Source organism: Bremia lactucae (assembly GCF_004359215.1).
Source record: "Bremia lactucae strain SF5 chromosome Unknown BlacSF5_NotPlaced_17_SHOA01000003.1_2250557bp, whole genome shotgun sequence".
NCBI lineage: Eukaryota > Oomycota > Peronosporomycetes > Peronosporales > Peronosporaceae > Bremia > Bremia lactucae.
Window position 1 is genome coordinate 667,680 of NW_027152029.1, and position 27,714 is coordinate 695,393.

Genomic DNA, 27,714 nt, shown 5'->3' on the forward strand with positions numbered 1-27,714 from the left:
GATAGTAACCATCAACTAAGTCAAGTGCACTGTATATTGTACACCCTGCTAAGCACGAGGCTGGAATGGTACGAGAGAGCAAATCTCCCCATTCGACACCGACATTTCGTGTCAAAAAGCCAAATGGTGAATGACGCGTTATACCATGCTTATATCAAGCTCAATGCTGCCAGTAAACCAGCACAAACCCACATTCCTAGAAAGAATGTTCTTCAGAACAATGTGGCGCAGAAGAAATCGTCAATGACGTCACATTGTTTCCTTGGTAAACGCCACTGTCGTGTGACACAGTATTTGGTCCCCGGAACCAGTCAATTTCATGCCAAACACATCTATCCGGAGGTAAAACAGATGGTGGTTTGGTACATACCACATCTTGGAATTCCTTAATCAAGGAATAAAATGAATCCGTAGGATATTTAAGGATCGATGACCTATCCTCGCACTAAGTGCAGCTTTGTGTCATCCAGGACAGCTTCGTTTAGATGTGACGATGAGTTTAACTCAATTGTTGGTCGAATGACCACCATCTTAGATAAGTCGCCAGCCATTAAGGCTCGGCCGCACTCATCAATACACATTTCGTCAAGCTCTAAAAGAGCATCTAATGAAGGGATTGCTGCAAGGCTAACTCTCCCCTCAATGTTGCCGGGGTTACATCATTTACAAGCGTGTGTACTTGCTCACTTGTATCACTTTGTGAGGGTATACACGCTTCGTATCCCTCCTGTGTTGGAGTGGAGACAATACGCCTCTTAGAGGCCGGGACATTCACGTCCCCGAATTTTCCAGCCTGTATTGGTTCTATACCAGACATGGTGTCTAATTTGACATCCGACAAAGAGTTAGGTAACTCAACTTCCTTATCCAGCGAACGTTTACGTGTCGCTTCACGTGCATTTGGAGGGTTTGACCCAAAATGCCCTGGCGAATCGCCAATAGTGTCACTACGACAGTCAGTATGGTGCCACCTCCGCCAACCATACTCGGTGGACTTAGAAGTGCCACTCCGCGCATCCCAGGGATATTACACCCTTGATAATTCGGCCTTAGGCCATTAATGCTTCCAGCGTTCAGTGAATCGTTATTTCATTGAGTGTCACTCGACGGAGTACGTGCCGTTCCACTTCCTTCTTCTAGGTCGGGCTCAGAATCAATGTTTTCAACATGGGAGTTTATAAACTCAGACATTCCAATGTCTAAAACACTGACATACTCAGTCAATTGTTCGCGCCAATAGCGCTTTGTTGCCTAGCGAGATGGGTTCATGACTCTCCGAACCTTTGCCAGGAAAATTGCGCGTGGCATTTAAATTTTTAAACCTCCAATCGATCCATGGCTCATGGTGTTTTAGCCAGTCCATACCAAGGCTAAGGTCATATCTCGAATCCAAATCAAGAACGAGACAGCGTTCCATACTGTCAAAGTCCAGAAACTTTATACCTAAGCTCAATGGAACTTTGGGAACAGTGACACGAGTCCCAGTCGTTCAGCGAACAGTGATTGTATCACCTTCATGCGCTTTAAGCGCCTCAATGTATTGTTGACTTCCTTCAAAAGAAAGGCGTCGAGCATAATTGCAAGACGCTCCTGAGTCAATTAAAATTGACCACGGCTTATCAAAGCCCTTTACAGTCGCTTGAGCGACTAGCAAGCCAGGCTTGTACTCTCGCTGACTTTAGGAGCGAGAAAGCTCTGCTCGTTTTGTGTTGTCAAGACAACAGAGACAGGGATCACCCAAAGCGAGGCATGGAAGTCCTGCCTCACGAGACTACCGATGCAATTTACACCTTGCACCGGTTGGAGTTCGTTTCTCAAACTTAACGCGAATCGCGTTAAGTCTTTGAAGCCAGGCTTCGCGTCCAATGTCTTTGACATTGCGAATGAACGCGTTCCCAGCTTGCATCAACGAGATTTTATCTCGTTTGTTGTTGCCACTATACCATCGATCCTTAAGAAAAGCATCGAGATAAAAATCTTCTTCACCGCGAAAGTTCTTCGCGCTGAGATCAAGGCCAGGTAGCTTTGTCGCAAAAAATAAGAAATATTTATTGTGAGGGGTAGTTCACCAGACAAGCTATTGACTAGCCGTACGGGCAAAAGCCACGGCTGCTTCTCAGAGACAAGACGAGTCGTTTTACTGTCTACGCTCCCCTGAGTGGTACCTACTGAAGCAGGGGTACCACAAGAATTTTTTTTACAATGGCTTACGCCATGTCAACACACCACGCACAGAGATATGTACGGGTGACGGCACGGGAGACGGTGCTGGCGATGAGGAATCATCCTCATCGTCGGTACCGAACATGTTATAGCGAATGCTACTATCACATCTATTCGATTGAGCCCCCTCATCTCGATGAAGTGCAAGAGAGGATTATCCTCATAGAGGAACAAGCTCGTAGTCGAGCCGCCGAGATAGAGAAAGCCAAGACTCATAGTGAATATAGATTCACTCCGCTTAATGCGGACGAGCGTCTCAAAGAGATCGCGGGTCACAGCTTGGCCATTAAGACCTCCGGTGAAACGGCGGGAACACCAGAGGAGAGTGCTGCTCGCGACGCTCTTCATGAGCGAAACCTTACGCCAAAGGTAATGACGCGAAGTCAGTATCTGACGCGTTTACGTGAGGGATCCTTGCGATGAAATGTTTAGTATACGCATTTGAAGCCCATCCTGTGGAAATGCGAGCAATCTATTACACAGGAATGCCTGACGCGACACAACGGAAACGATGGTACCCCGTGTGTGTGGCTGGCATTAATCTGACGTGCCTATTAGCGGGGCTCTTGCAACTCGGCGATTGAAAGTTTACCGAGAAAAAAAACGTGTTTTGGCCATTGTTTCAAGACCCAGCCTCGTTCTATGAATTGTTTTATTTAGGTACGGGCACGACAAAGAAAAAAAGTGGTTGAAAAGGGTTAATAACGTTAATTTGTGTAGCTTTTATCAAGATGGACGCCATTTGGCACCGTCTGAGTGCAACTTTGGGGGTACGAATTCATATTGTGCTTTGGGACGCAAACAAATGGAGGGTACTCATGAGCATTTTTGGATGTAGTGGTGCTCCAGATTACTCGAAAGGTCGTTGTGTGTATGTTGGAGCAGGCCCCAGCTTCATTGAGAGAATTGCGAGAAGCGAGCGACCAAGCTTATTTAGAACGCTTTGTCATCAATCTTTCGGCTTGGTCTATGGCCGAGTGGGAAAAGGGGAATGCCCTGGCCCGTTTTGTATGCTAGAGACGGAGGACGCTCTTGTGATTGCAAAAACACGAGCAGTGTCTAATTAGGCGCATCCACGGCAAAAGCAACGCGTTGTGGACTCGGCATTGCGATAATCAAGCTTGTGGGGCTTCGGTGACCTCCATGAGGGAAATTCCGATTGTTTTGTATTCCAATCGAAACAAGGAGTGAGAACGAAGTCTCATTTGAGATCTGGGTTCACCGAGCCCGCCGCCTCCGTAACATATTTAGAATATTAAATATTTTGCGGATGCGGCTGATGTTCGTTTGGAACGGAAGCTTCCCTTCGATTTCGCCAAGCTTAAGGCCAAAGGCCTGTTACGTTTGCCATTTATGCCACAAATCGAAGAAAGGCCTAGCCGATATTTCAGTGCTTTGTTGACCGTACAACCATGGATCGAAACCGCACTGACGATATAGATCCACCCAATCCCACGTCTAGTGGTGGGAAGCGTCGTTTGACGCGAGTTGATCCGGAGCTTGGCGTACGGGCAATCTTGCCGAAGAGGTACCTCGAACTCCCAAGAGTTTTCAGAAGAGAGGTACCCTAGCCACTTCACCAGATTCTGGTATTTTTTTACCCCTTACGACGACGTTGCTTTAAAAGTTTCTCCACGTGAAATTGAAGGTTCCCGCGCGCATCAAGCAGCGCGGGAGGGGTCGATGTTTCGGCGGAAGCATTTGCTGCTCTAAGGCACGAGGTGCAACTTCCTCGTGAAGTCCTTGCTCGGGTTGAGAGCCCTTTTGAGGCGGTTCAGAACAGTCTCTCGATGATGAGCGTCAGCAGCCTCGTTTAGAGGGCCAGCTGGACATCGGTGAGGATGCAGCAATCTGCGGCACGACCGCCCGTCTCGGCGCAAGCAACTTTAAGTCCACGTGGCAGTGTCTCGAAATGGCCTAAGCAAGCCAACGTAGAACGCTGGGTGCGTACGCAGCTTTCTAGGAAGGTTTAGCGTGTAAGCTAGGCCTAGGCCCTTCTTGGCCACAACCGTAAATGGTCCAATAAACGCGGGCGCAATTTTATCTTGAAGTTCGCGGAAACCAAGTTGATAGGTAGATTTTTAGCGATTGGTAAAACTCGGTCTCCGACCACATAAGAATTAATACAGCTTCTGCCTTTGGCATCTGCTTGTTCTTTTTTGTTTGTCTTGGCTATCAGCCATTGTGTCTCTTACATGTCTTAAGACACTAAATCGCGTCGCGAGAAACTTGCTGACTTGTTTTCGAACGGTAACAGGGCTGATATCAGCAACGCTATCGGCTAATTCTCCCGCCCACCAAGCCCTGAGCCCCGCAGTAGTATCGTTAATGGAACGCTTGGGTGGGTGAGATCGGAGCGGTGTCAAACTCTCCTTGATCTCTTGCAAGTAAACATGAAACTTCATCTTGGGATTGACGGCTTACTGCTAAGCGAGCTTTTTCGAAGAATTCGTAGGTAGTATGGACGATATCTTCGAGTTGATGAATAGTAGCTGCCTTATGTTACCCACCCGTTAAATACACTTAAAGGGGCGGTCAAAAACTTTATGTGCGCATCCGTGCAATAATGCAACAGGTCGTTATCGATAAAATCGATGTAACCTTGCACTTACGCCATTTACAAGCGTACGTACTTGCTCACTCGTGTCACTTCGTGAATGTATACACGCTTCGTGTCCATCCTGTCTTGGAGTGGAGACAATACGCCTCATAGAGGCCGGGACATTCACGTCCCCGAATTTTCCAGCCTGTATTGGTTCTATACAAGACATGGTGTCTAATTTGACATTCGACAAGGAGTTAGGTAACTCAACTTCCTTATCCAGCGAACGTTTACGTGTCGCTTCACGTGCATTTGGAGGGTTTGACCCAAGATGCCCTGGCGAATCGCCAATAGTGTCACTACGACAGTCAGTATGGTGCCACCTCCGCCAACCATACTCGGTGGACTTAGAAGTGCCACTCCGCGCATCCCAGGGATATTACACCCTTAATAATTCGGCCTTAGGCCATTAATGCTTCCAGCGTTCAGTGAATCGTTATTTCATTGAGTGTCACTCGACAGAGTACGTGCCGTTCCACTTCCTTCTTCTAGGTCGGGCTCAGAATTAATATTTTTAATATGGAAGTTTTTAAACTCATACATTCCAATGTCTAAAACACTGACATACTCAGTCAATGATTCGCGCCAATAGCGCTCGTGTTGCCTAGCAAAGGTGGGTTCATGACTCTCCGAACCTTTGCTAGGAAAATTGCGCGTGGCATTTAAATTTTTAAACCTCCAATCGATCCATGGCTCATGGTGTTTTAGCCAGTCCATACCAAGGCTAAGGTCATATCTCGAATCCAAATCAAGGACGAGACAGCGTTCCATACTGTCAAAGTCCAGAAACTTTATACCTAAGNAATGCCTGACGCGACACAACGGAAACGATGGTACCCCGTGTGTGTGGCTGGCATTAATCTGACGTGCCTATTAGCGGGGCTCTTGCAACTCGGCGATTGAAAGTTTACCGAGAAAAAAAACGTGTTTTGGCCATTGTTTCAAGACCCAGCCTCGTTCTATGAATTGTTTTATTTAGGTACGGGCACGACAAAGAAAAAAAGTGGTTGAAAAGGGTTAATAACGTTAATTTGTGTAGCTTTTATCAAGATGGACGCCATTTGGCACCGTCTGAGTGCAACTTTGGGGGTACGAATTCATATTGTGCTTTGGGACGCAAACAAATGGAGGGTACTCATGAGCATTTTTGGATGTAGTGGTGCTCCAGATTACTCGAAAGGTCGTTGTGTGTATGTTGGAGCAGGCCCCAGCTTCATTGAGAGAATTGCGAGAAGCGAGCGACCAAGCTTATTTAGAACGCTTTGTCATCAATCTTTCGGCTTGGTCTATGGCCGAGTGGGAAAAGGGGAATGCCCTGGCCCGTTTTGTATGCTAGAGACGGAGGACGCTCTTGTGATTGCAAAAACACGAGCAGTGTCTAATTAGGCGCATCCACGGCAAAAGCAACGCGTTGTGGACTCGGCATTGCGATAATCAAGCTTGTGGGGCTTCGGTGACCTCCATGAGGGAAATTCCGATTGTTTTGTATTCCAATCGAAACAAGGAGTGAGAACGAAGTCTCATTTGAGATCTGGGTTCACCGAGCCCGCCGCCTCCGTAACATATTTAGAATATTAAATATTTTGCGGATGCGGCTGATGTTCGTTTGGAACGGAAGCTTCCCTTCGATTTCGCCAAGCTTAAGGCCAAAGGCCTGTTACGTTTGCCATTTATGCCACAAATCGAAGAAAGGCCTAGCCGATATTTCAGTGCTTTGTTGACCGTACAACCATGGATCGAAACCGCACTGACGATATAGATCCACCCAATCCCACGTCTAGTGGTGGGAAGCGTCGTTTGACGCGAGTTGATCCGGAGCTTGGCGTACGGGCAATCTTGCCGAAGAGGTACCTCGAACTCCCAAGAGTTTTCAGAAGAGAGGTACCCTAGCCACTTCACCAGATTCTGGTATTTTTTTACCCCTTACGACGACGTTGCTTTAAAAGTTTCTCCACGTGAAATTGAAGGTTCCCGCGCGCATCAAGCAGCGCGGGAGGGGTCGATGTTTCGGCGGAAGCATTTGCTGCTCTAAGGCACGAGGTGCAACTTCCTCGTGAAGTCCTTGCTCGGGTTGAGAGCCCTTTTGAGGCGGTTCAGAACAGTCTCTCGATGATGAGCGTCAGCAGCCTCGTTTAGAGGGCCAGCTGGACATCGGTGAGGATGCAGCAATCTGCGGCACGACCGCCCGTCTCGGCGCAAGCAACTTTAAGTCCACGTGGCAGTGTCTCGAAATGGCCTAAGCAAGCCAACGTAGAACGCTGGGTGCGTACGCAGCTTTCTAGGAAGGTTTAGCGTGTAAGCTAGGCCTAGGCCCTTCTTGGCCACAACCGTAAATGGTCCAATAAACGCGGGCGCAATTTTATCTTGAAGTTCGCGGAAACCAAGTTGATAGGTAGATTTTTAGCGATTGGTAAAACTCGGTCTCCGACCACATAAGAATTAATACAGCTTCTGCCTTTGGCATCTGCTTGTTCTTTTTGTTTGTCTTGGCTATCAGCCATTGTGTCTCTTACATGTCTTAAGACACTAAATCGCGTCGCGAGAAACTTGCTGACTTGTTTTCGAACGGTAACAGGGCTGATATCAGCAACGCTATCGGCTAATTCTCCCGCCCACCAAGCCCTGAGCCCCGCAGTAGTATCGTTAATGGAACGCTTGGGTGGGTGAGATCGGAGCGGTGTCAAACTCTCCTTGATCTCTTGCAAGTAAACATGAAACTTCATCTTGGGATTGACGGCTTACTGCTAAGCGAGCTTTTTCGAAGAATTCGTAGGTAGTATGGACGATATCTTCGAGTTGATGAATAGTAGCTGCCTTATGTTACCCACCCGTTAAATACACTTAAAGGGGCGGTCAAAAACTTTATGTGCGCATCCGTGCAATAATGCAACAGGTCGTTATCGATAAAATCGATGTAACCTTGCACTTACGCCATTTACAAGCGTACGTACTTGCTCACTCGTGTCACTTCGTGAATGTATACACGCTTCGTGTCCATCCTGTCTTGGAGTGGAGACAATACGCCTCATAGAGGCCGGGACATTCACGTCCCCGAATTTTCCAGCCTGTATTGGTTCTATACAAGACATGGTGTCTAATTTGACATTCGACAAGGAGTTAGGTAACTCAACTTCCTTATCCAGCGAACGTTTACGTGTCGCTTCACGTGCATTTGGAGGGTTTGACCCAAGATGCCCTGGCGAATCGCCAATAGTGTCACTACGACAGTCAGTATGGTGCCACCTCCGCCAACCATACTCGGTGGACTTAGAAGTGCCACTCCGCGCATCCCAGGGATATTACACCCTTAATAATTCGGCCTTAGGCCATTAATGCTTCCAGCGTTCAGTGAATCGTTATTTCATTGAGTGTCACTCGACAGAGTACGTGCCGTTCCACTTCCTTCTTCTAGGTCGGGCTCAGAATTAATATTTTTAATATGGAAGTTTTTAAACTCATACATTCCAATGTCTAAAACACTGACATACTCAGTCAATGATTCGCGCCAATAGCGCTCGTGTTGCCTAGCAAAGGTGGGTTCATGACTCTCCGAACCTTTGCTAGGAAAATTGCGCGTGGCATTTAAATTTTTAAACCTCCAATCGATCCATGGCTCATGGTGTTTTAGCCAGTCCATACCAAGGCTAAGGTCATATCTCGAATCCAAATCAAGGACGAGACAGCGTTCCATACTGTCAAAGTCCAGAAACTTTATACCTAAGTTCAATGGAACTTTGGGAACAGTGACACGAGTCCCAGTCGTTCAGCGAACAGTGATTGTATCACCTTCATGCGCTTTAAGCGCCTCAACGTATTGTTGACTTCCTTCAAGGGAAAGGCGTCGAGCATAATTGCAAGACGCTCTTGAGTCAATTAAAATTTCCCACGGTTATCAAAGCCCTTTACAGTCGCTTGAGCAGCCAGGCTTGTACTCTCGCCCCGTGCCATTAAGCACCGAGCTAATTGGGGCTAGGTTCTGTTTATTCTCACTCCTTGAGGTTCGACAGAGCCTAGGTCTTCCCCAGTAGGGCGCTCCGCACCTACTGGGTATTAACGTTTTCCCGCACCGTACCAGATCTCTGGTATAGGTTGGAGTTGGAGCTCTTTCGAGCTTTACGCGATTTCGTAGGGGACAGGCCGGACGTATATATTTCGTGCTTCCGCACATATAACATTTACGGATGGTCTTATGCTGTTCCATAGAAAAGCATCTTCTCCTTCCTCAACGAGGCTTAGATTCATGGGTTCCGGTCTATTAGACGGAACTCATGTGCTCGAAGAGCTTGTTTGGTAAACATGCGTGCTAACGGGAGCAGACTGAAAGTCGAACTGAGCGCGTAGCGCTATGGCACCTGCCTCTTCGAAAGTAGCAGGATGAGATCGGAATAATTTCGTCCGGGCAACGCCCTCATTGAGACCCCCCCCCACATATAGATTTTACGACAATTGCTTCTTGCACCTGGTCTTGATGCATAGATTGACTACGAGTGTTACCAGGTGTAGCGGAGATACCCCGCTCTAAAGCCAGAAGAAGACATTCAGACTCAGAGAGTCGCTTAGTTCTATTGAACTAATGGGTTTAACAACTCAGGGAGTCGTACAAGCTACTAAAGCTTAAGGAATCCTAGTTCAAGGGATTTAGGGGTTCGTCGAACCAAGTGGCAACTAGTGCTCAAGAGGATATACCTTAGAAAGGCTTCAATCTCTTACAGACAGACTTATTCGTCGCCATCTTGAATTTGGTCAAAATCAATAATGCAAATTAAAACGGTATTTTGATTTAAATCATTAATGCAAATTACAGGGAAGACATAACAATCTTTCCTGTCGATTGAGACTGAAATCAACCAATCAATAGAGCTAATGTCTTATTGCATCAATAATACCAAATTTGGTATTATTTGAACTGTTTAAGTCAAAATTAATAGAGATAATAATTTGTGCTCTTTTTGTTTCCTCTTATCAGGAAAAAATAATTGTTATTCTGTTTATAGGAAATAATACTTATGTAAATGGGTCACCCCGTTTCATCACCGCCATACTCGTTAGATATTAGTACAATAAGCTCATTGGTAGATAGAAGAGTTACGCAGGAAACTAAAAAAAAAATTCAGTATTACTTTCCCTAATTCTAATCTTTTTTTAGTAGCTAAAGACCCTTTGCTACTTCGAGACCTTCCTATGTACCTGTGTACGTAAAGTTTCGATGCTCCTACACTGAAATCAGTGTGAGGTCAACTAGTACTTACCAGCACTAGTGAAAGGTGCGAATAGTCACATTTATTATTTTTTTAATACACTTAGCTCAACATCGAAAATTCGTTTCTCGAAAGGTTTCAATACACATGCAGCTTCTCCATATAAACTCTTTTGCCATGCAAAAGTCACATGCTTACAGCTAAGAAAGACCAGCCGTGGCGCTGCATAACAAATGCAGATTCATCCTAGATACCAAAACTATCATGCTAGCTTCGCGATGTTGCTTGTCGTTTTTTTCTTTTATTGGCACCAAAAGTGTTCGTCACGTCATACGCTATAAGCATTGAAAATAAGGCAGCGCAACTACTCGTTCTGGTGAATCTTCGCAGCCAAAAAAAGTTTCTGAAACGACATTCCAGCGTAGCGATTTATGTGCTCACAGTACGTGTTCATCTGCTTAGTGATAAGAAGTGACTCGAGACGCGAGGGCTGATTAACGGACTTAAAAAAGGCAGGGTCTTCCTCCGGCAAAAGGTCTTCGCCATTCTCACGTCGGATCTTATTCTCTTCACGCTGTTTGTTTTGCCAAAGCTGATAGGCAGCGCGCTGTTTTGATAATGCACGCTCATAGCCCTGAAATTTATAGTGCTCTTGTGCAAGCTCGTCCGCCCACAACGTCATGTTTTTTAGGCTACTCTCCAGGTAAGCATTCGTGGCCAGATCCAGGCGATCAAAACTGCTAAACGCAGCTTTACCGCTCGACTGCTGCAGCCAGCACGTAATAATGTCAGAGTTGCGAATCACGACAGGAATCTCTTCAACAATTGTGGCCGAGCGAATATCAGACTTAGAAAAGCTCTCCTTGGTGAAGGATGAGCTCTTATAGGTTTCAATAAATGCCTTCGTAAGACGCAGGGCACGAAGACTCAGCGAACCTTTGGATGTCTCGGCGGAGTCGTAAATAAGGCAAATAGCATTCGGACCGAGAGACTTCTGATATTGATATTGGTGCTCGATAAATGAGGCAGAGCAAAATGTGCCCATAGCTACGGACTGATACCAGCCTACTATATTGTTGTCCATGCCCACCTCACGCAAACTTTTCAACATGTCGAGCTGGTATTCATCAGCTTCCTTCTTGCGATCACTACTGGGTGGCGACGGGATGCTGTTGGTCACCTCTAGCACCTGATCAGTGTCCACACCAAGCAGCGATCCAGCCACGCTACCTGGAAGGCTTTCGTGGCAGTGTTTGATGACCTGTAAAAGCGCTACACCCTCTAGCGCCACGCTCGTCACAAGCGCCACGCCTTGAAAGACATCGAAAGCATCGGAAGAATCGGGAGAGGGTGTTTGAAATGTAGCTGCGGACAAAGAGGACGAATCATCAGCTGCCACTGTGGTAGCAGGCATCCGCGTAGGTGTCGGAGACGTCTCAAGACCCCACGCCATGGGTTTTTCGTGTTTCTCTTATAAACGACTGGTTAAGAGGTCAGCAAATCTATTTGGCAATAGGTAGGTGTAGGGCCTGAAGACCAGTTTGACGTTTTGACTGGATGAAAAGGAGGTGATACAAGCGTTGGTGGGGACAGAAATCACAACGAAAGTCGCTATGCCCAAGTCCAAGAGACAACGCACGAAGCCATTAACGAAGGCCAACAAGAAAGGCAACGAGCTGAAAAAAAGTGTGGTGGATGCCATTCGCAATGCAGTGAACACATATGATTCGATTTTCGTTTTCACTTTTCAGAATATGCGCTCCAATCACTTCAAGGACGTTCGTATGGAATTCAAGGATAGCCGATTTTTTCTTGGAAAGAACAAGGTTATGAAGCTTGCATTGGGCCGTTCAAAGGAGGAGGAATACGCTCAAAATCTACATTGTCTTTCTAATGACGTGAGCGGCAATACCGGCTTGCTGTTTACGAGCAAACCGTATGACGAGGTCACCACCTACTTTGCAAAGCTTTCAATTCGCGACTTTCCGCGCTCTGGCTTTGTAGCAACCGAGACAGTCAGCATCCCTGAAGGTCCACTTTCACAGTTCACCGGTAGCATGCTCGAGTCGCTACGTGGCCTAGGGCTTCCTGTTGACCTAAGGAAAGGCACTATCGTGCTTAGTCAGAATTACACCATATGTAAGGCTGGACAATCACTTACACCTGAACAGGCAAAATTGCTGGTACACTTTGACCGCAAAATGGCCGACTTTAAGCTGGTCTTGCTGAGTGGTTGGTCCAATGACAAATACCGGCGGATTGCGGTCGAAAGCGCAGATCTCTCAGGCGAAGGTGACACGGAAGACGAGATTATGTAATTGAAGTGTATCGCTAGGCGCTGAAACCAGTAATGCATCGCTTGTTTCCATTTAGTTAATGCGTAGCAGTGTGCTACCTAAGGTATACTTCTTTGCCATTGTCTATGCATTCCAGATAATAAACTTGTTTTTTTAAGAGGCGACATCTATGTTGCTTTAGCTCGCCTTAATTTTTCTACAGTTTAGTTAGCTGGTCTTTTGTTTTGCCGTTACCATGCGTCTCTACGCTGTGTCGTAGCTGCAAAATGATAGCCTTCGGGTCCGCTGCTTTGAAGACAGAGCTTCCTGCTACAATCATATTGGCACCAGCTTTGGCGGCTGCATCAATCGTCGACGGGCTTAGGCCGCCATCAACCTCGATATCCAGTGTAGGGTACTTTGCACGGATAGTCCACACCTTAGGCATCATATCGGCCATGAAGCTTTGACCGCCAAAGCCAGGCTCCACAGTCATAACAAGCACCATGTCGACGAGCTCCACGTACGGAAAGGCAGCTTCGGCGCTGGTACCCGGTTTAATGGCCAAACCAACCTTCATTCCAGCTTCGCGAATTTGCTTGATAAGGGCCACAGGATCTTGCGTTGCCTCTAAATGAAAAGTAAATTGATTGCCACCGGCGGCTGCAATATCGGTTATCCACTGCTCAGGCTTAGAAACCATCATGTGGCAGTCAAAATAAGCCTTAGTGTGAGGGCGCAGGGACTTGATGACAGGCGGTCCCCACGATATGTTTGGCACAAAGTGCCCGTCCATCACATCCAGATGCAAGTAGTCCGCACCTGCAGCTGTCACTTTGAGAGACTCATCCTTAAGGCACGAAAGATCAGACGCCAGCAACGATGGACCAATCTTGCATACGCAGCTATGGCACATATTTTTAACAATGTCTAACAAGATGATTTAAAATTTGCGAATTTTCGAAACGTAAGAAATATAAGGAGCAAGTGATTTGAAAGCCACCTCCACAGAATGTCGACCTCCAAACACATCGCGGAATTGAGCTGCAAGATCTTCCAGCGCCTTCCACAGCGCAATATTCCGTCAGGCAATAAGATTATAAGCAAGCAGCTCAAAGGTGACAAGGTCGCCTCTTGGTTTAAGAAGCCTCTCCTGCTTCGACTTGGCGGGGATGACCCCAACTTTGAGATTCTGAACGAGGAACGTCTAGGCAAGCTCGATCAGATGAAGCGGCGGGGCAAGGCTATCCCCAAGAAGGGGGCTGGCAAGCGATCCAAGAAGTAGAGCTGTAGGTGACCCTACTTCTAATCGTTTAAATAGTAACGGAGGGGGAAGTGAATGTGTCTTTGCAGCAGTTTTCATGGTTACTTAGTTCTAGGGCAACATTATTGTGCTTTAACTATTTATTGGCTTAATTTTTTTTTGCTTCGGCATCTGTGTTAAGTGCGATTGAAATGTTTGTGTACCAGTCTTTGCGTGTCGCCAACCAATTTAGTTTTATTGCAAGAAACTTCGACAGCAATGGGAGCGAACGGTCAAGCAGTTCAGACCATGAACAAGAAGAAGGTCAAGCTTCTCAACAAAAAGCGTGCTGCGCATCGCAACCAGAAGAAGGTGGCGGTACTGCAGAAAGGCAAGCGCTCAGTACTGCGTAAGCACAGACCATCCAAAAAAAAACAGCAGAAGGATGCCAAGCGCAGTCGAATCTATGTAGAGAGTGAAAAGAACAAGCTCTTAAGCAGCGGTCTAATCACGAAGGAGGATATTGAGAAGATGGGGGCCGATAGAGGTGACGACTATGAGGTAGACACATGTGACTCCGCCATGCCCGTGGAGGATTAGGTGCATCGTTATGAATATAATAATTTTGTGGAATATCTCATTTAATTTGATAGAACAATTTTGCGTTTGCCAGATTTCATTCGATGTGAACGCTGGTGCAAGAGTCATCTGCAGATGCAACAATACCTTCCCATATCGATATCGATAAATTTTAAATGTAGTAAAACTTGTTACCTACAAACGGCCACATAGAGGTATTCAAAGAAGCATCTTAGAAACAAATTAACCTGGCTAAATTCACTACTTAGAATTAAACAACAAATTGGAGACTAAGTCTTTATATTTTATTTTGCATACCTACAAATGACTTTTACAAGGTAAACTAGCAAACTCCGTTTATATGTAGAGATTAAGAGCGGGCATGTAGCACTATGAGACAGGTCACACAGAAAATGGACCTTTTAGCTTGCTTCAAAATGCTTACCTATTTATGTTGTGTAGTCCACACTAGGGATAGAATCCCTTCATTATTGATATCAGTAATACTTCATTAGTTTTGTGAGGTTGACTCGTGGCAGCAACCAAAAAGTGATTAGGCGGTAGCTCTAACTTCAGAATAAAGGTCTAAAAAATGCAATGCACACTGATAACAGGGGATTTTGCGTATAAAAATAATACAATGTTCAGTAACACCTTTTGATCTAAGCGTTCCGTGTCTTCCGGAGCCTGGGGCAGTGATCGGTAGGAGTTAAAAGCCTTCCAAAGGCACATCCTCTCGGGAAGTAGTTGCGTGTTATTCCACGAACCACTCTGTAACAGGGCTAAAACGCCCGTCATCAGCTTACACGAAACGCTTGAGGAAGCTTCCAGCCCAAGTTTTAGTTTTCAATAAAGAAAATTAAACTCGCACTCGTTTTACGAGGATTTATTATCGTACTAAGTGCGACCGTGTTCCCGCCTTTCGGGGACCACTCATTTATCATTGGTCCATATTGATTCTTTAGGCCCCTGGTAATGAACCAATAATAAAATGTTACGCTGTGCCCAATATTCGGGCACAGCACCTGCCTACAAATGAAATTATTTACTTTGTTTGTATTAATCACCCCTTCTCAACTATCACCAACCGTGAGTGCTCGACTGTCGAAACTCTAACACTCACGACCAAAGCATACGATGACGAAGCGCACATCCTACTACCCCACAGCACTCCCGGGCACCATCAGCGGGAGTGCAACCATCCACGTGATGGACCAACAATTCATCCCTTTGGCGCTGAACGACTTGTCCGGAGCTCATGCTCCGGATTCACTTCCAACGATGCAGGATTACTTTCGCCATTTTTCCGGTTAACGCAGAAATAGTCTTGAAAACATTGCGTACCACGCTTTGCAAAGTTCTTGGTGTGCACTTATCCGGCATTAGAACCGGATGCTCGATAATGGATGAAGCCTTCCACATGGCTTGCCAATCGAGAAGATCATCGCGCCGACCACTCTATCGGCGCATTCCGCGAAAAGAATGCGAGAACGCTTAGAATGAGGACCCGAGTCTGCTATGTCCACGTCAACGAGGGATGCCACGAGCAAGCCTGGATCGGAAAGTACGAGCGCAGTCTGTACGAACGGCGGACTGCATTTATTCGTGCTGCGCCTCGCTGGCGTCTCCACTCTCGGCAGCGTAGTCAACCTTCGCTGAATGCCCAGCGCAGGGCGGCGACACATTCGTCTGTCCATCCTGTCGCGCGCTTCTCGTCGAGGTCCCGTTTTTGAGGCTGTGGTGATACAGGTTCATCACGACGTTCTCGTTTTCGGCATCGCTTGTATTCTCACCGCCGTGAACCACGACAAACCTCCTGTTCTTCACGTCTTGGGTCGTCATACCCTTCTCGTTCACCACGACAACATTCACGTCTTGGGTCGTCATACCCTTCTCGTTCACCACGACAACATTCACGTCTGTGATCGTATCGGGAGTAGTCCGACTTCATGGACTCATATGCCCTAACAACGTCTGGAACGTCGCGGAGAAGCGAGGAATGCGGCTCCCACGTATCCTGCTCAGGTGGGAACCCAAGCCAGCGTAAACGATAGTTGCGCGCGGTTGGAACCGTGCGCATCTCATTAACCGACGGTGTTACTTCGCGGGGAGGGTCTTCACGACCCACAATACGATCCACGGTCTAGCGAACTTATTCTTCTGCATCCAAAAGCGGTGGTGCGCCCTCGCGATGGCAATGCTGGCGTCCTGGTAGTCCAGGCCGATGTTGATGAGACTGCGAACAAGGCTGCCGACGCTCAGTTGGAAGCTGAGGCTGCTCTCGAGCGTGCTGCACAGGCGGAAAGGAGACAGCGAGTGAGATCCCGCATTCGAATTCCAAATTGCTCGACGGGTGAGGAAACTGGAAAGCCAGCTACTCGGTCATGCGCATACTGTAACGGGGCACTACGACTTGTACTGTTTCAGTACAAGTCCACTTCACACTGCTTCAGTTGTGAGTGGTGCCTTTCGTTAGGTGACGTTCACTGTACGTATAGAGGAAGACTTCTCTTAAGACAAGTTAACTTAAGAGGGTAAAATGAAAACTGTATTAATATAGTTAAGTGTCTCTTAATCTATCTTTGTAAATGTTGACTTAACTATAAACTAATACTAAACATGTAAATGAATTCTTATCTATCTTATCTTGTAACTCTCTTTGATTACTTCTACAGCTGATTAGTCTGCGGAATAAATAGACATAATGGTCTATACCTATTTATGGATAAGAATTCAGGACATTACTATATAAAGTAATATCCTCCAAATATTATCTACCTTTTAGATAATATATTAATTAACAACCTTTAAGTGTTAATTTCATGTAACGATACACCCCGTTACATCACCCCTCCCTTAAACGACAATCACTCTGAATGTCATTAGATGGAGTGGTCGCTAAATGACCACTTAATTTTTAAAATGTTTTTGATTGGTCAGATCCATCATTTTAAATTCCATCGCATGAAGGAACAATTCATGCGGGGTGANAAATGATTGCACAGCGTCTTCGGGTCGTTTAGGATGCCAAAATTTACGTCGAGTACGAAATTTCCGTTGTCAGTGACAACAGGTCCTGCCTTCTTGTCAGCCATTCGTAGTGCGGGCATTCCGCCAAAGTTTTGCTTTATCGTACCCATCAGCGGCACATAGGCCATTGGAATGACCTCGATTGGTACACCCTTTGTCCACTTCTCACCAAGTTGCTTCGATTCCTTACGATAGTCCGCGATCACAACAAATTGTTTGGCAGCAAAGGCCACTATTTTTTCCTGTAGCTGGCAGCCACCGCCGCCTTTTATACAATTGAGCTGCAGATCCACTTCGTCGGCTCCGTCAATGGCCACGTCAATCAAAGGGTTTTCGTCTAAACTGGTGAGCGTAAGGTTGTGCTGAGCAATCAGCTGCCTGGACTGAAAGGACGTCGGAAGACACTTTATGTCGGTGAGCTTGTGGTCCTTCACGAGCTCTCCGAGACGCTCGGCGGCATACATGACGGTAGATCCACTTCCAACACCCACGATGAAGCCACTTTGCACAAAATCATCCACGGCCTGTCGCGCAGCCTGCAAAGAAGTGATACACAGCGATCGATTAGTCTAAGACTGCAGCTCTTGCGCTAATCCTCATATCGTACATTGCGCTTGGATTGCTCAATAGGGCTCAACATTTAGTTTTGCCGTTAATATTATTTTTAAGCTTCGCAACACATCCGGCTAAACTCATCATGTAAGAGCAACTTTTATATTCGAACACTAATTATTATTAAAGATGTACTGTACTCATACAACATAAAATCTTCCTTATTTCCGTTTTAAGAAACAAAATTATAAATCACTATCGCAAATGGTAATCTATTTTAAGTTTGCAATAGCTTCGGTAAATAACAATTACTGGTCCATTCAATTAATGTACGACGCGGAAATTTGATATCGACTATCTTTGTATGATGGTGTGGCATTGATAGCGTTTAAAACGATTATGCAGCTATAGAGGCCATGCAATTTTACATTGAGGCTAAATTTATACGATACTTATGCTTGATGTCTGCCGAGGAGTCAGTCGCGCGGCCAACCGTGGATTCAACAAGCTTCCTCCAGCAGCTAGCGCTGATAATGCTGCGGTATTACGGGAAGTAAAGGCAGCGCTGGTGACGAATCCCGAGGCTTTAAAGCAGCTGAGCGCATTGTTGTCGCCATCTACGACGCGAAACTTGTCTCGCGCGCTGACTTCAATGCGCAAGAGTCAACAAACGACTGAATTTGCAGCACCGGTGACGCTTCCAACAACCCAAGAGCTTAAATTGGTGGCACTTAGAACGGGTTTGCCATTTATTGGATTTGGATTCGTGGATAACTTTATCATGATTGTCGCTGGCGACTACATCGACCTCACTTTAGGCGTGTCTCTCGGTATTTCGTCAATGGCTGCGGCCGGTATCGGCAACACTATTGCGGACATTGCTGGACTAGGATTCGGCAATGTGATCGAGAATTGCTGCGTGCGATTAGGATTACCAAATTCTTCGTTAACAAGCAAGCAGGTGTGTGTTGCAGTCATTATTTGTTGGATTTGGATTTGATTTTGATGATTTGACTAAAAATTTTGCAGATGCTGTTAAAAAGCACGCGAATTGCAAAGGTCTCTGGCAGCATCATTGGCGTTACTGTAGGCTGTCTGCTTGGTCTGGCGCCGCTTATGTTTCTTCAGACGAGACCGAAGGAAACATCAAAAAGCGTCATAGATTGATAGACACAATAAATGTTTTTTTAATTCATGGTGAAATAAAGACAAAATCTCGCTTCACTAGCTTCAGAGCAATCTTGAAATATCGCAGAACCTAGCCATCGGACTCGTTTGCAGACCAGCTAGTAAAAGGAACGCAAGCACGATTAAAATAATATGGCCGGGTAGAACAAATTACACATCAAGCTGAGAGGCACCGGAATGATTGAAAGTATCCTTTCCTTAAAATCGTTAAAACTTTTGCAAGAGGTAATCATTCAACAGATACTGTCGCAGGTGCCGCAGAGGGTGCTCAAGCTGTTGTAAATGTGCATTTGCAAAGTTCTGGGTGTCCGTGCTATGATGTCTTATACCCTCTATATATAAAGGTGGATAAAAAGCAAGAGCAAAAATTTGGAGTATTCAAGTTTGGTGAGGACGACCAAACGTAAAAGAACGATTCAGTTGTATCATAAAACAGAGCAATATGTACAAAAAACTTTCCACATGCAACCGCGGACACAGGGAAAACATCCTTGAATCTAATTAAATCTTTCTATAAAGGATTGTATTCAAAGACTCCAAAGATTGGGACGTAAAACGTTCAACCCGGGGCTTCTATCGGGAACACTTTCGTCCATCATTGACAAAAAAGCGTGTAGTAGTTTTTTTCTTTTTTTTTAATATAGCTATTTGCAGCTTATCTGCGTTGCAGTTTAGTAAAAAGACGATTTTCAAGGCAAGAGCTTTGCCTTTTGCCTGATACCACGGAGCGCTTAGGGCTATTTATTGCTGTGTGCTTTATATCGACAGTATCATTTGTTCGTGGTGTGGAGAATGGCACAAATATTTATACGCTAGCTATTTCAAAGCATATTAAAGTCGGTGCACTGAAAACTGTGGAGTGCAGCAAAGAATTATGCTGACTTCTTCCGACTTTGCATATTTATTACCATAAGACGCCTATATAAAAAAATAATGACAATTACCGTACTCTTCATCGCATACTCGAAACGCGTGGTATTACGGAAAACAAGGACAATGCTATTCTGTAAATATCCCTCGGCCAAGACGTTGGTTGCAGAAAAAACTCTAAGAGATATGACAATAGCGCAGCAAAAAGGTCGAGCCTGCATAGACTTGAAACAATTATTTTAGAATTTTCGTTTAAGGTTCAGCATAATACCGAAGGATACTTTTGTGTTAGTAAATATATAGCAAATATGTCATGAAACATTATTGTATTACGACTTTTAGATGATGCAATTTAAGGAGCTCACAAAAATGGACAGAAGCTGGCACTCTTTTTATTTTTTGCAGTTGTATTGTTAAAGTTGTCACTTTTTGTTTTTACTATTCACAAGTCATTGCCTACACTATTTGCTAGCTCATACAATTAAATTACTGTTGCAGTTACCCCTGAAAACGTGCAGAAGGAAACATTCGGCACATTAAAAGCATTAAGCATGCAAATTGGCTCAGTGTAATGTTTTAAAGTTAAATAGTTTTTTTTGAACTCCTTAGCCTTACGACGTCTATTGCATGATGTTGCTCTCTCAGCGGCAAACAAAGCTCCATCAGTGCTTTATAGAATCTGGAAACAGAATCTAACACTTTATCTGCTAACTAGCTTGTCCTGACATGGGATATTCAAGATCTGATCTCTTGTGGTAACAGCACCCTCAGTGGTACTTGCAAATTCGTATAAACGATGTAGTGGTCTGATTACGCTTGTGCAGTCGGGTAGCTGAGAGCTCAAACCCAAGGCGACGAAAATGGCTTTGACCTTATTCGGTACGAATTCGAGGCTGCAGACCAACTCGCAGGGGAAGAAGTGCGCGAAAGGGCCAACACCATTCACGAAATTTACATAAATACTTATATTAGTAGTGTCAAGGACGATTAAGCGAATCTTCGAATAATTTGCACTGTTTAGGACAATTAAGCATATATCTTCTATTTTTTGAACTGTTTAGATCAATTAAGCGAATACCACACGATTACGTGCAATTGGTAATAGAGTTTCTCCGTTTAAATGAATTTACTGAGTGAACTTGCAACACCGTCTGCATTACTTATTTTGAATTAGGATATTGCTGAAGTGGTAAAAGTGATTTCAAGTAACATCCCACATACATCTCTAAGGAAAACGCTTCGTCAATAAGAGCATTGCTTCCGACAAATTAAAATAAAACATTATCTCCAATAAATGCACTCTGGCGAAGCGAGCTGAAAGAGCGATTGACACACTTTATGACTACGGCAAAACGCTGCTTTTTTACTGTATCAACAGGAGCGCGGCTTTGCTCAAGCGGTATATCCTTGATGTGGGGGTCGGACGCTCGAAGCGGGTTACACTTCATATTATTATGTTGATGCCCAGTAGCCAAGTATTTTTTGCGTTAGTAGTCAGTGTAGAAGTTCGAAGCGACAAATCTGATTCTCTGTTGGCTGAAATGCATCATAATGAATTGCTAAATGAATTGCCTCATATTACGATCACCTATCATCTGGGAAGCTACGGAAGAAATTATTTCCCTCCTAAACTTCCAAATCACACGCGTGTTTTTAATGGATCACCGCAACAATCTGTATGGCATGCCGGCTGGTCGCGTGGGGATGCCAAATGGAATGCCGCAGCAGCAGCCTGGTATGCAGCATCATTATGGCATGCAGGATATGATGTTCGACCCACTTCCCATGACAAACGGTATGTATCACCAACCACCATCCATACACCAGCAACACGGAGGCATGGGTAGTCTCATGCAGCAACCAGGAATGGTTGCGCCCGAGGACGATCCGCGTTTCGTGGACGATCTGCTGGGTGCGTTTGGCAACGACCCCACGGGCCTTGGAGGCCAGCAGCAACATCTCGGACAAATGCCCGGCCACATTTATGACGAGCACCACATGATGCCAACGCATTCACAGACGCCCGATCTGCAACCGGTACGAACACAGGCAATGCCCATGACGACGCAACCCCCACTTATGCAGCAGAATAACTTGCTTGGCTCCATGCACATAAACCCAATGGCATCCTCGTCTGGCGTTCGCATAGGCATTGGCCTTCAACAGCAGCAGAATTTGGGTCAACAAGCAGTGTCGTCGGATGTTGGGTCTCTTGGTGCCACCATATCGGCGCCCTTATCTGCACCTCGACAGGCGGCAGTTGCTCCTAGTTCTATTGTGCTAACATCTACGACCTCTAAGCCATCGAATAGCTTACGTACACTCGCGACGTCCAGTAACAATGGTGGCAGCAGCGACGAGGAAGGTAACATGGACGAGGACGACACTCAAAAGAAAAAAGAACGCCGCCGACAGCAGGTGCGTTATGCGTCGCGTCGTCGCCGTAAAAAACAGAAAGACGAGGAAAGTTTTCTGCGCGATCGTATTGCAGAGCTAAAGGAGCAAATCCGGATTATCGGTGGTGACTTGACGGAGCAGTGCTCTCAGATGGCGGGTATGAGTGAGCAGGCTCTGACGGAGGCGTACGAGAAGCAAATGGTGACGGTGCAAACACTGCGGAAGGACAATAACAAACTAAAGGAGCAATTATTGCAGCATGAGAATTTTGCTCGTATGATTCAGTACGGTCTGAACGCGCTACCGAGCGACTGTCGCGACGTCGACCGTAAGAAAATTACTGGTGTTCCGATGTGGATCAGTGACCAGATGAATCCATTAAAGGGTCCCACCTTGGTAGTGGACCTTAACATGTGTCACGAAGCTGTGCGTCACGCGTACAACGAGTTGAAAAGTTTTGGTCCCACGGTGAATTCTAAGACAAACGTGTGCTATGCGATGGGTTGGAAGACGGAGCTTTGGGCTGCGAGCACGTGTTTGAACTTTCGAGCCGTGCGCTCCATTAGCGACAAAAACATTCGAGAGGTGGCGAATGCTTCGTGGGATATTATCACGTCCCCTGAAAAGTGTAAACGAATTTACCCCGACGTGAAGCAATTTCGTATTCTGCAGAAGGTAACGGACGATATTGTCGTTGTCCACCGTATCGCATCGGTGGCGTCGGATCTGTCTGACCGCGAATTTATATCGGTGGCGTTTCGATTGCGTGATGGTGATGACTATTATATCGGACTTAAATCCATCATAGTGCAGACTGAGGCCGCTGAGAACTGCATTCGTGGTGAGGAGTGCCAAGGATGGATGTTTATTGGGGGAACGAATGAGACGTCGCAGTGGAAAGCTCATTTTTTGGGTTATTACGATGTCAAAGGTGAGAAAGACGACAAGGTGCTGAATCAGCTTGCAAATGAGGCGATGTTTGGGATGCTGCGATGGGAGAGTGAGGCAATGCATCCGTTGAGTGTATGAAACGAGCAAACTTAGTCTGCGTTCGCGCATGCTTTGAGCCCTTTAAACAGGGCATAAAGCTGTCAATTGAATGCTGCTGATTGAATTAAAAGGTAGGATGATATCGCGGCCGGGCTTGATGCATAAGATCTTTTTGGTTAAGGTTTGAATAAAATATGGTATTTTTGTGAGGCTATGCGTATTTTGGCGGAACTGTGCTGGCAAGTGTCTGTATGCTATTGCAAATGCTTAGTGCCCTGTACGATAGACAGCACATAGTAAGAGTGGGTAGCTCAGGCTTCTCCTCAGCTTTAGCCAGCATTCCCATGTCATATTCGTATCGTGTCATAGCAAGATAATTTTTTATTAAGGGAAGTGGAATAGCCACACACCCTGTAGGCGGGCACGTCGTAATGCGGCCACGCTCTACTTAAGCACACACCCTAGCACAGCGAGGAAGCGGTAAAACCTGCTTCTCTTGCGTGCAGTGAGGTAGTTGTGGTGGGCGCGCAAGCGACCTCACCCAACACACTAAGTACTCTGGTAAAGTGTCGTCACGGGAGCGGTAATCCGTCTCCTCGTGCGCACTTACCAAGTAGTAATTTTTAGACTGATTTATATTTAATCGTATTTAATATAAATACCTTTTTTTATTAATCAAAATGTCGTCTCTATAGATAACACTTAATATGTATTGCGAGCGTATCTTTCGAGATACCTCGCGTAACGGATGACGCTAGGCGTCATCCCTCCTAATGTGAATGCACTTATGTGCATCACATCCACAAGGGTTGGTCACAAATGTGCACCACACCCGAGTGTTGGGTCTAATTACTATTATTTATTGACCATCCCCTTAAGTACCAAATGTACTTAATGGGGACTGTGTAACATTAGGGCAACTTTAGCCCGTTACACACCCCTTTCGGTATAGCCACCTCACATAAAAAAACAAAAAAAATAAGGGATACGCTAACCACCCCACCCAGTTTTCGCTAACCAGCCCGCCTCAATGCAGAAACCCTAAGCTTAAGTCGCGAGCTATAATTGGCTGCATTATTTATAAACGAATTTTGACTGGCTGTACGTATACATATCACAAAACGGCGAAGGCTTGCACATGGAAGCTGAAAACGGCAGAAGCTTGCAAAATTAACGTATGGAAGCTAAATTTTAACGACGATCACGACAGAGGAAACATTGTTTTGGAGCAGTAAAAAACATCGGTTTGGAGCAGTTATACAATTGGATGAGTAATAAAATCAGTAGCAGGAGGAAAAGAAAAGTTTCTATGTCGGATCTAGAGTCGAAGATCGACAAACTCGATCGCTTCCTCCATTGTTTGTAGGAAGGACTGGATCACGAGCGCGGTAAGCGTCCATACAAGAATACTGTGGATCAATCATCTGCAGTACCCAGAGCATCAGGACTGATCGGCTGTGGAAGATCTGGATCGGCCATTAAAGCTAGATCAGCCGTGGAAGCTGGATCGGCTTCTCATTGGTAGAAGCAGGTTCTGTGCACCCTCTTCTGTTATACCCCGTTTGACCACAATTTCCACAATGTCTTCTCGGTCGAAGGGGAGCCCCAACTACCTCAAATTGCAACAGATTGCGCTGCGTTGATCCTGAAGGGCGTCCTCAACTGCGTACATTCTCAGGATTAAGAATATCCCATCCGGGACAGTGACTAGGTGGTCAAGGACCACTCTTTTGTGATAGATTGAGCCCTCCTCAAATTGGTCACGAAGCCGTTGTAAAGTTTTATCGATTGATGATGGTGGTGGTGGCACAGCGGTTGTTTCTCGAGAAGGTTGAAGAAGCCACCAATGAGAGTCAAAATCATCACGAACGAGGCCTCTAGCTGGTGTTGCGGCAGCTCTTGTTCGGAACATGTGCTTGCATGGATGGCCAAAGTTTGTGCCAAACATTCCTTGGCAGTTTCCGTCATCATCTCTATCTCTGTATTTCCGGAAGGCTGACTTCAACGCTGCCACCGAGACTTTCCCCATTACCCCGGAAAAGACTTGACCAAACTGCAGATTTGCGGTTGCGCGTTCTCGGGACGATTGCAGTCTGATGGCGGCAAGTAGACCATCGCAAGCCAACCGGCAAGCTGTGTCTATGATCAACAGATCGCACGTGGATACTGCAATCCACTTCTTCAATGCAGAGTGCGCGCTTTCCACATATGATGTTGTTGTATGGCCAAAATGCAGTTTGCCGCGCAAGAAAGCAGACACAAATTTTCCCTTGTAAACAAGCCATGTCTCTTCTAGGTATGTCAAAAGCTGACACGGGAAGGCCTATCGCATTTTGGCAAGCCGATCTGGTATATTTGGGCGGTTGAAGATACCACCAATGCATTCAATTGGCTTGTGAGCTCCTTGGACGCCTTCATTGACCCGAATGTCCTGCGCTGCCTGGCAAGGATGTTTTTGCTGATATGCCAGCAACAGAGGAGGCTATTAGCTTCAGAAAAGACTTCGTCAAGTGCATTCATGAGAATCAATTCTCTGTCAGTGCAAAAATTGATACACCATGAAGTCCACGAACGTCTGCTTGAAGAGGCGTGTTGCCCATAGGCAGTCCTCAGCTTTTTCTTCAGCCATGAAGATGTTGGCAAACATAAAAGTCTGGCTGGTCGCGCTGACTCCTACTACTATAAAAAAGGCAGACCAAAACGATTGGTCTTGTAGGTTAAGTCCAACAATCAGACCTTCCCGGCGCTAAATCTGCAGCAAAGTTCTTTGCCGGTGGAGATACAATGTAGAGATGAGTCAGCCTCCTTCCGGCATCAAACTGTGTGTGGTATGGCGCACAAACACTTCCAGATTCAAGACCCTCAAGAAGGGCAGCCAGTGGAGCTCTTCCATGCAACAAGCGCCTACGTTCCGCGTCGCGAATGTTGTATACATCACGGTGTGTTATAGTGATGTTGTTGTCATTGCGCATTTGCGCAACAATACGGGAAGGTGCCAGACTGACCGACAGTAGTTTAATATTTGTTGCCGCTTGTCGCTTTTGAGTGCTCGGCCTTGTGGATGTACGGCAGCATCCGCAAACGGCTTGTGATTGTGTTCAAGTTTGTTGGCTTCAACAACCCAGTGAACTAAGGCTTCATATCCTCTTAATGACGGAATTTTTATGCGGACAGACCGCGCACGCGTTTACGCTGCTGCTGCTGTTGTGGCAGAGTTGCGTTCCCCAAATATGAGCATTCAGACAAAGAGCTTTGATTTCATAATCGGAGCGGTGTCAAACTCTCCTTGTTCTCTTGCAAGTGAACGCGAAACTTCATCTTAGGATCGACAACTTACTGCTAAGCGAGCTTTTTCCAAGGATTCGTAGGTAGTATGGACGATATCTTCGAGTTGATGTATAGTAATATTAGAAGAAGTAGTGTTAAAAACTGGAAAGGGTATGGTAGGTAATATGGAATGGTATAAATTGCAAGCTTTTCCATCGCGATCATTCTGTCATGTTTTCAAATCCAGGATATTCTGAAATGGAGCACACATCGGTTGGAAAGTCGTTGATAAGGTACATTTGCTTTATGGACAAAATACCCTTTTATCCTATTCTAAAATAATTAACTACTCAAACCCCATTTCTTATGTATTACAAATGTGGTCGCCGCCAGATATAAATCTGGCGGCCGAAATCTATTTTCAAATTAGCTAGGGTAAGCTTCTCGATTAAATAATTAAATAAAGTGCACTTCCCCTTTTGATCTTAAAGCGTTAAGTGCCTTCCTAAGGCTTGCGCATTGATCTGTAAGAGATGGAAGCCTTTCTAAGGGCACTAGTTGCCACTTGGTTCTACGAACCCCTGAATTCCTTGAGTAAGGATTCATTAAGCCTAAATAGCTTGCACGACTCCCTGAGTTGTTAAACCCATAAGTTCTATAAAATTAAGAGATTCTCTGAGTCTAAAAGTCTTCCTCTGACTTTAGCAGCGAGGTAGCCCTGCTACATATTCGTTCGAGCCAATCAAAGCTCGTTGATATAGCCTAGGGGTAATCCATTAATAACTTAAGGATTATGCATTGGGGGAGGGTTTAACTAGCGAAAGCCTGGGGGTTTAGAGGAATTCAATAATACATATAATAGGACAGGTATTGCCCCCCACGTCAAACATTTTTGCGGTTCTTCCAGGGTGTGCGTCGCTACAACTCCGCCAACATTAGTACTCGGTCTTCAGTATGCCGCTTGCTCCATCCCCAAAGCACTTTTATGAGACTCGTGAGGAAGCGGAGGAGGCACTTAAAACGGGTGCGGAGCGAGAAGGTTTGTCAGCGAAAAAATACGCACGAAGGCCGACAAAAACCGAAAATCCAGGAAGGTGTGGCTTGCTTGCGCTCATGGTGTGGGCTTAGAAGCAAGGGCTTAAAGATTCGCCCAACGTCAACAAGGCTTCTTATGTGCTCATAAGCAGTCACTATTCACGTACAGGGGCACCTTCCACTCGTACTGGTAAGTACTAGTTGACCTTACACTAATTACAGTGAAGGTTAGGTGCCTCGAAGCTTCACACACACAAAGGTATA

General features: G+C 45.7%; 10 protein-coding genes across 10 annotated transcripts; 6 read left to right on the top strand and 4 right to left on the bottom strand.

The window, feature by feature from the left end:
* Window positions 1-2,954: 2,954 nt before the first annotated feature.
* Window positions 2,955-3,240, top strand: CCR75_003082 (uncharacterized protein; the record flags this gene model as incomplete). The annotated part of the gene is made up of 2 exons (XM_067961179.1): window positions 2,955-2,993; window positions 3,073-3,240. 2 exons carry the CDS (start codon window positions 2,955-2,957, stop codon window positions 3,238-3,240), a joined length of 207 nt encoding a protein of 68 aa, XP_067822971.1.
* A 2,635-nt stretch (window positions 3,241-5,875) lies between these two features.
* On the top strand, window positions 5,876-6,161 carry CCR75_003083 (uncharacterized protein; the record flags this gene model as incomplete). The annotated part of the gene is made up of 2 exons (XM_067961180.1): window positions 5,876-5,914; window positions 5,994-6,161. 2 exons carry the CDS (start codon window positions 5,876-5,878, stop codon window positions 6,159-6,161), a joined length of 207 nt encoding a protein of 68 aa, XP_067822972.1.
* A 4,226-nt stretch (window positions 6,162-10,387) lies between these two features.
* CCR75_003084 (uncharacterized protein) lies at window positions 10,388-11,476 on the bottom strand (the record flags this gene model as incomplete). The annotated part of the gene is made up of 1 exon (XM_067961181.1): window positions 10,388-11,476. One exon carries the CDS (start codon window positions 11,474-11,476, stop codon window positions 10,388-10,390), a length of 1,089 nt encoding a protein of 362 aa, XP_067822977.1.
* Window positions 11,477-11,636: 160 nt separating this feature from the next.
* Window positions 11,637-12,341, top strand: CCR75_003085 (uncharacterized protein; the record flags this gene model as incomplete). The annotated part of the gene is made up of 1 exon (XM_067961182.1): window positions 11,637-12,341. One exon carries the CDS (start codon window positions 11,637-11,639, stop codon window positions 12,339-12,341), a length of 705 nt encoding a protein of 234 aa, XP_067822978.1.
* Window positions 12,342-12,516: 175 nt separating this feature from the next.
* On the bottom strand, window positions 12,517-13,215 carry CCR75_003086 (uncharacterized protein; the record flags this gene model as incomplete). The annotated part of the gene is made up of 1 exon (XM_067961183.1): window positions 12,517-13,215. The coding sequence occupies one exon, from the start codon at window positions 13,213-13,215 to the stop codon at window positions 12,517-12,519; it is 699 nt and encodes a 232-aa protein (XP_067822975.1).
* A 96-nt stretch (window positions 13,216-13,311) lies between these two features.
* On the top strand, window positions 13,312-14,142 carry CCR75_003087 (uncharacterized protein; the record flags this gene model as incomplete). The annotated part of the gene is made up of 2 exons (XM_067961184.1): window positions 13,312-13,580; window positions 13,770-14,142. The coding sequence occupies 2 exons, from the start codon at window positions 13,312-13,314 to the stop codon at window positions 14,140-14,142; spliced, it is 642 nt and encodes a 213-aa protein (XP_067822976.1).
* A 3,066-nt stretch (window positions 14,143-17,208) lies between these two features.
* Window positions 17,209-17,791, bottom strand: CCR75_003088 (uncharacterized protein; the record flags this gene model as incomplete). The annotated part of the gene is given in 3 exon segments (XM_067961185.1): window positions 17,209-17,246; window positions 17,258-17,687; window positions 17,759-17,791. The coding sequence occupies 3 exon segments, from the start codon at window positions 17,789-17,791 to the stop codon at window positions 17,209-17,211; spliced, it is 501 nt and encodes a 166-aa protein (XP_067822969.1).
* A 347-nt stretch (window positions 17,792-18,138) lies between these two features.
* On the top strand, window positions 18,139-18,927 carry CCR75_003089 (uncharacterized protein). Its single transcript, XM_067961186.1, has 2 exons — window positions 18,139-18,664; window positions 18,733-18,927. Exons 1-2 carry the CDS (start codon window positions 18,158-18,160, stop codon window positions 18,868-18,870), a joined length of 645 nt encoding a protein of 214 aa, XP_067822970.1. The 5' UTR covers window positions 18,139-18,157; the 3' UTR covers window positions 18,871-18,927.
* A 2,102-nt stretch (window positions 18,928-21,029) lies between these two features.
* Window positions 21,030-21,209, bottom strand: CCR75_003092 (uncharacterized protein; the record flags this gene model as incomplete). The annotated part of the gene is made up of 1 exon (XM_067961189.1): window positions 21,030-21,209. The coding sequence occupies one exon, from the start codon at window positions 21,207-21,209 to the stop codon at window positions 21,030-21,032; it is 180 nt and encodes a 59-aa protein (XP_067823071.1).
* Window positions 21,210-21,324: 115 nt separating this feature from the next.
* On the top strand, window positions 21,325-23,187 carry CCR75_003090 (uncharacterized protein; the record flags this gene model as incomplete). The annotated part of the gene is made up of 1 exon (XM_067961187.1): window positions 21,325-23,187. The coding sequence occupies one exon, from the start codon at window positions 21,325-21,327 to the stop codon at window positions 23,185-23,187; it is 1,863 nt and encodes a 620-aa protein (XP_067823069.1).
* Between the last annotated feature and the right edge of the window lie 4,527 nt (window positions 23,188-27,714).

Bases quoted from the DNA above. Each gene is read 5' to 3' on its own strand.
- CCR75_003089 (XM_067961186.1), top strand. From the start codon at position 18,158: ATGCTTGATGTCTGCCGAGGAGTCAGTCGCGCGGCCAACCGTGGATTC. The intron at 18,665-18,732 runs GTGTGTGTTGCA...AAAATTTTGCAG, and splicing joins CTTCGTTAACAAGCAAGCAG to ATGCTGTTAAAAAGCACGCG.